Source organism: Orycteropus afer, unplaced genomic scaffold (genome assembly GCF_000298275.1).
Source record: "Orycteropus afer afer isolate SDZICR_OR568_19922 unplaced genomic scaffold, OryAfe1.0 scaffold00047, whole genome shotgun sequence".
In the NCBI taxonomy this organism is placed as follows: Eukaryota; Metazoa; Chordata; class Mammalia; order Tubulidentata; family Orycteropodidae; genus Orycteropus; species Orycteropus afer.
The window spans coordinates 440,097-447,457 of record NW_006921634.1 but is presented as its reverse complement, the minus strand read 5'-3'; the positions used below and the strand labels follow the sequence as shown (position 1 = coordinate 447,457).

Sequence of the window (7,361 nt, the reverse complement as noted above, 5' to 3'; positions counted from 1 at the left end):
CAAACCCACCAGCCACTCCTTGGAAGGAAGGTTGGGCAATCCTACTTCTGTAGTGATACTGCCTCAGAAACCCAAGGAGGGGTCGCTATGAGTCAGGGCCAACTCAACAGCACATAACAACAACAACAACATTCAAAAGCTATTGATAAAGTGGGAGCTCTGGTAGTGTAGTGCCTAAGGTACTTGACTGCTAATAAGAAGGTTGGTGGTTCAAACCCACCAGCCACTCCTTGGAAGGAAGGTTGGGCAATCTACTTCTGTAGTAATGATACTGCCTCAGAAACCCAAGGAGGGGTCGCTATGAGTCGAGTTCAACTTGATGGGAGTGAGTTTGATTTTTTGGTTTATATACAAAGTAAGGAGCCCTGGTGGCACAGTGGTTAAGTGTTCGGCTGCTAACCTAAAGGTCAGTGGTTCCATGGGAGAAAGATGTGGCAATCTGTTTCCAAAAACGTTTATAGCCTTGGAAACTGCCTATGGGACAGTTCCACTCTGTCCTGTAAAGTTGCTGTGAATTGGAATTGACCCTATGGCAATGGATTTGCCACAAGGTGTGATACCTCTTATAGTATCAGGTAGTTACAAATATGAACAAGTCAGATGTGTTTTCTTCCTTCACAGAGTCAGTGTCGACCTGAGAATGACAATCCATTAAAACAAGTGATTGCAATAAGGAGTGAGAAGATGTTATAATGAGGGAAGTACAGAAAGCAATGAGCATTTTAACAGTAGGACCTCCCCTAGTTTTAGGGTCAGAGAAGATCTCCAGAAAAATAGTGCCTAAAATGAAATCTGAAATGTGAGGGATGCACAGTGGTGTGTAAGGGGGTGTGTTGTATTCAGAGAGTGTTAGAGAGAGAACACAGAAAAGAAAATGCTTCTTTGAAACTGTGACAGTATCAGTGAACAAAGCATCCAGCCCTGAACCATTGTGGAGATGCAGAACACACTGAGGCTCTCTAGGGCTCTTGACACCAGAATAGTACAGTGGACAGAGCAAGAAACCAGCCTTGTGCTGGAAGAATGTGCTGAGGTGATTACAATGCTGGGAGAAATGAAATACTAAATTTGATTGGAGTGCAGAGCAGAAAGAGACCAGTTTTTCTTAGGAGGAAGTATTATTCAAGACTCTTGAAGGAGTTGGTGATTGTATGATCCTTAAAGGATGAGCAGGGTGAGACCTACAGTGTGTCAAGGGAGCTCAGGGCTCTTTGTAGTTTCCCTTTGTCTTTGACTGTGTTTTGACCCTTGCTTTATTTGTTCAGCTAGGATTGTGTCTAAGCAGAGCCTCTGCATCTGTTCTTAACCTCAACTGCAGCCTTATCCTTTTACCCATGTGCCGAACCCTCCTGGCTTACCTTCGAGGATCCCGGAAGGTAAGGAAAAAAAAAAAAAAAGGCTAGTTACAGATTCCAGCAGAAAAAATCAAGTATAAAATAGCATGTTAGTCTGCTTAGTTTTCCTTAGACTGTGGTCTGACTTTCTGCTAGGGTGATTTCCTCAAAGATCATAGTCAGGGCCGTGTTGCCTGTTAAGATGATCAGCGAAGGATTCTGCAATGCAAGCCAAGAGTAGAGGAAAATATAAATAGTTATTATTGGTAGTGGTATCGGCATTGTGGTAAGCTCTTCACGTGTGTATTCGTGAATCCTCTCAACAGTTTTGTAAGCAGGCTTTGTTAATTCCACTTTACTTTCAGATGAGGAACCTGAGGCAAAGAGAGTTTAAATAACTTGAGGAAGATCATGAGGCTAGTGAATGGCAGGGCTAAAATCAGTCCTGATTCTGAGCTCTTTTCACTCTACCATGCCTCATTGAGATCCTGTATTTTCATTTCATTAAATCCACGTGAACAGTCTAGAGCCCTGTGGCCTTGGAGCAATACACGAGATGATTGCTGGTATTGGGAGTAATTTATCTCTACTTAAAACACGTTCCTATTTTAAGCTGTGCAACAAGCTTGAAAAGATGTCTTGATTAGATAGCGATGTCATATGTGTGAGACATTCATCGTTAGAACATGAAAGATGTAAGAAAACACAAAAGAACTTTGATAATCATTTTGTTAAAACTAAACTGAGACTTTTTCATTTTTGATTGTCCTCATGTTTGCAGGTGTGTGTGTTCTTTCCCTTACTAAGTAAGGTACTGATGAATAGATGCTGATATTATACAAGCTGTTAATTTGAGGTAGCTTTGATGTTCTGTGAAGTTCATATCAGTGGATTTACTCTAGTAAAATTTCTCAACCTTTTCATGCAGTTATAATTGGAAACTCTTTACTTTTAATACAGTAATTTGTGGAAATAACTATTTCCTAGGCTGCCTACCATTGTAAAGTGCTAGGCTTTGATGCCTGTGGCTGGCCATTGGCTTGGTGTGAAGAAAGAGAAGATAAGTGGCAGGAAATGAAAAGTGCCCACCTAAGTGTCTCAGCATTTAATAAGTCTTCAATAATTGTCCCCTGGTGTGAAGCATAGGTATTCAAAGATACTTGATATTTTTCTATAAGATCAAGCAGACATTTAAAAGTATAAATGGATTGCTTCACTTAAAAAAAAGAATTCATTTTTAGACTACAAAAGGAAATTATATATGTTATAAAATTCAGATGTTCCAGAAATCAGTGAAAGTTTCTCCTAATCTCATCCTACTAGGACAAGCACTAATGACAGTTTGGATTAATGCCTGTGGTTTTCTTATCATGTAATATCATTAATTTTTAATGATATAGTAGCATAGTGTAGCTTAGGTTTTATAATTGTTTACATAGTAATGTATCTTGTGTGTGTTTCCATATCAATACTTATAAACTTCTCACATTCTCTTTAATAATTTCAGAATGTTCCATTGACTAGATATATCATAATTGACTTCACCAATATTTAATAGGTCTTTTCTATATTTCCAAATTTTTGATACTAGAAACAGTGCTACAGTGAGAAACTTTGTACTATGTCTTACTAGTTGCATCATTTTCAGCAAAATAAATTATTTTATTTAGGTTCCAAGCAGACAAACAAGACGACTGTTGGATAAAAGCAGAACATTCCATATAACCTGTGGTGTTACTATCTGTGTTTTCTCAGGTAAGAAAGTCAAAAGATGTTAAATATTCCATTGTTATTAGGTGACGTTGAGTCATTCTGACTCATAGCAACCCTATGTATAACAGAATGGAAACACTGTTTAGTGCTGCATCATCCTCACCGTCACTGCTGTGTTTGAGCCCATTGTTGCCATTGTGTCAATGCATTTCTCATTGAGAATCTTCCTTTTTTTAATTTGACCCTTTACTTTACCAAGAATGATATCCTTCTCTAGAAACTGGTCCCTCCTGAGAACATGTCTGAAGAATGTGAGATGAAGTGTCACCATCCTCCCTTCTAAGGTGCATTGTGGCTGTACTTCTTCTAAGACAGATTTGTTCATTTTTCTTGGAAACTGTGGTATATTCATTATACTTTGCCAACACCATAATATAAATGCATCAGTTCTTCTTCAGTCTTCCTTATTCATTGTCCAGCTTCTGCTTGTATATGGGGTGACTGAAAATACCATTAGAGTTACATGTTATATAAATGGTATCTTATCATTCTGTAAGTTATCTGCTATTACCAAATTGTATTTTTTTTTGTTGTTGTTGTTATATAGTTCAATTTCTCTTCAGTGTGTTTAAAGAGCGTTGTTTAGGGGAGATGGCAGGAAATGTGTGTGTCTCATGATTTTTTTTGCATTGTAATATCCTAGTGTTGGTCTCCAAGCTAATAATGGCAGTTTTTCAAAAGTAAGTAGTTTCCTTTAGAAAGGTTAAAAGAAGCAGACTAAAAGTTTTAAGCTCTAAAAGCTACAATATGTCATGAGTTTAAAAGTTCATGAAAATCAGAATGTGAAATGTAAATTCATAAACTATAACTCTACCAAAGATTATATTTGGTAAATGTTTCTTTGATATTATTAATTAAGTAGAAGAGTAACTGTCAAAATTTTTGGAAATTTGTCTTGCTCCATTCTAAGTTAAATAGTGGAGCAAGGATCTTTTGGTTTAAGAAGGATTTTAAAATAAGTTTTCATCCTGAGCTTTTCTATCATACTTTTCACATTTTTTGAACAGAAAGCAATAAACATAGTGATAAAGTACAGGGACTCAAGAGTTCTATCCCTATCTGCTCTTCTACTACTCCATCTCTCGGAGCTTGTTTGTTTTCCTTAAACTGTAAAATGGGTTGATAGTAGCACCTACCTTATAGGTCATTGTAAGACTTAAATCAGAAGATGCACATAAAGTTCTTCAAATTAGCTATTATAATTTACAATCTCAGGTTTAATTATCCTAGTGGCATGTTGTTGTTGTTGTTATGTGCCATTGAGTTGGACCTGACTCATAGCGACCCCTCCTTGGGTTTCCGAGGCAGTATCACTACGGAAGTAGATTGCCCCATCTTCCTTCCAAGGAGTGGCTGGTGGGTTTGAACTTCCAGCCTTCTGGTTAGCAGTCAAGTGCCTTAGGCATAGTACCTGCCATTTTGACTTGACCCTATGTTTTGCACCAGGGGACAATTATTGAAGACTTACTATATCAAAGACTTACTATATCAAACCCTTTTGGTATAACACAGCTGCTTTGATACTAAGGACGTTTTCACTGGACATTTTTATGTATGGCCATTTTGATTCAGCAATGTTTTGATGTAATCATTACAAAAATATCATTAAACTTTTAGCTTTTTCAAAACTGCCACGTATTGTTGAAACAGTCATCCTTACTCTACTATCACTGAGTACTTTCTCACTGGTAGTCTCCATCTCTGGAGGTGAGAGATGGTAAAAAGCTTAGGAAAGGGATTATGATGATTCCAGTACAATTCAAGATTAGTAGTGGAGTAAGGGTCCAGGATGAGATGAGGCCCAAGGCTGTAATAAGGATTAGAGATGGATTAGATTTAGAACCCAAAACCAAACCAATTGCAACAGAGTCAGTGTCAACTCATGGCGACCCCATATGTGCCAAAGTAGAAGTCCATAGGGTTTTCAATGACTAAAAAATCAATGACTGCTGAGTCCTTTCTTTCGGGGCACATCTGGATTGGTTGGAATCTCCCAGCTTTTTATTAGCAGCCAAGTAACAATTTACACCACCCAGAGACTCTTGCACTAGGTTTAGAGAAGTTAAGAGGTTAGAAATGGAGAAGGTCCAGGAAGCTCTGGCACATTTGTTAATTGATTTATTCTGTTTTTGTGTCTCAATATTCTGGTTCATTTGGAGAACACTCAAGAGACTGAGATAGAGTGGTACCGCCAAGAATGAGTAGTGTGCTTTGGATTTGGATAAAAATTGTTTGAATTCTACCACTTACTAGTGGTGTGACTTTGTCTAAATTCTTTCTTAAACTTAGTTTTCTTATCTGTAGAATAGGGTTGGTTCTAGCACTTCGTTGTTGTGAAAATTAAATGAGACAATTCATGCATACTTCAGGCACACTTCTTCCCATTGTCTGACATTAAACAAAAACTAAAAACAAACCCACTGCCATGGAGTTAATTCTGTCTCATAGCCCCTGGCCAAAGAGTAAAGCTGCCCCCTAGCATTTCCAAGACTGTAAAGCTTTATGGAGGCAGACTGACTAATCTTTCTCCTCCAGAGTAGCAAGTGGATTTAAACTGCTGATCTTTTGATTAGCAGCCCAATGCTTTAACCACTGTGCTACCAGGACTCCTTTGTCTAATGTTAGAGCTCCTGAATTCTTTTAACCTACAAGCCTTTTAAAGAAGTTGGATGTTTCCCTTAAGGATGTATCTCATATAGCTGCTATCTAAGACTACTTTTCAGGAGAATTCAGAAAGAATGGCAATTCCTCTATGGTAGATTATTTGTTAAATGTGACTATTATTTTCCTTAGGTTTTGCCCCATGAAGTGTTGTCAGTACTTCTGCAGTTGGGTATAGGTTATGGAAGGAACTCTGGTGGTGTAGTTCCTAAGGCATTTGAGTGCTAAACAGAAGGCTGGTAGTTCAAACCCACCAGCCACTCTGCTAAAGAAAGAGTGGGCAGTCTGCTTCTATAAAGATTTGCTGCCTCGGAAACCCAGTGGAGGGGTCACTATGAGTTGGAATCGACTCAATGGCAGTGAGTTTGGTTTGGTTTATAGATTATGAGTTGACTCTGTGGCCTTTGTTCTAGGTATGTTAGTGGAATATAGAAGATCTATAGCATGGTGAGAACTATGGGAGAGGTGAAAGATGGAGCATCTAAAATAGCCAGGAGTTGCATGCATTCATGAGTACATATTATCCACACATATATGTGTGTGATTAATGTGTATGCTTGTATAAATATTTTCTAGGCCTTACCTGCTAGGATTATTTCATGACAGTCTTTGAAAATTTGGTTTCTCACCATAATTTCTAATACCCAAACTGTCTGTGTTGAAGTGTTTTGGTATTTGAAGGCTTTACTCTTTTCTTCAGCATTCCACATTCATGTAGCTGTCAAAGAGTGACTGTATTTACCATATCCCACTGACTTGTGCCTGGTGTGATTCTGTAGGTGTGCATGTGGCTGCCCATCTGGTGAATGCCCTCAATTTCTCAGTGAACTACAGCGAAGATTTTGTGGAACTGAATGCAGCAAGATACCGAGATGAGGTGGGTGGACTCTGTCTTCCCGTTTTCCTTTCACTTGTCACAAGATGACTAATGAGGGTCTGCAGTTTTCACAGAAAATTTGTACCTTGCTGCTTGGTTCAAGTGCTTTTAAAATGCAGCTGTCAAGTTGAGTTTTATTTCTTTCAATAGAAAAGATAGGTAATTACTATTTCATAGTCTTTCCTGCTGAAAATGGAAGTTTGGAAAGTATGCACTTTTTATATTCCGCAGTGTTCACGTGGTTGCCACTCCAGACTGCCTTCCGACTCTCAATAGCTTTTGTCAAATTTCTATCATTCAGCAGAGAATGTTGACAGTGCCATTAGAAGGTAAAAATTCTTTAATAACTCAAATACTGTGCATTCAGGAAGAAGGACAAGAAGGCAGGATAATTGTTTATTGTAGATCCTGGATAATGTTTATTTGACTTTAAAACAAAATATTGAATTTTCACGATTCATTCTTTTTTTTTTTATTATTGTGATTTGGGCAAAGATTTACGGAGCAAATTTACTTTCCATATAGCAGTTTACTTATATTTTGTCTCATGCTATTGACCACAGTTTACTACAATGCAACAGCTCCCCTCCCACTTCCTCCCCATAGTTACCTCTTCCCAGTGTCCATCCCTCCATGAACTCCTGTCCCCTAAGCTGTCTCCCTGTGCATAGGCAGCCCTTCTTTCTCAATGATTGTTCTCTCCAAGGAGTGTATCT

The 7,361-nt window shown here is 38.3% G+C and overlaps 1 protein-coding gene across 1 annotated transcript in view; it reads left to right on the top strand.

Moving 5' to 3' along the window:
• NOX4 (NADPH oxidase 4) overlaps positions 1–7,361 on the top strand; it is a 236,498-nt gene that overhangs the window by 62,424 nt on the left and 166,713 nt on the right. Inside the window, exons 3-5 of the mRNA XM_007938086.1 lie at positions 1,266–1,376; positions 3,005–3,089; positions 6,548–6,645. Coding sequence (XP_007936277.1) covers positions 1,266–1,376; positions 3,005–3,089; positions 6,548–6,645 — 294 coding nt within the window. The remainder of the gene's footprint in view (positions 1–1,265; positions 1,377–3,004; positions 3,090–6,547; positions 6,646–7,361) is intronic.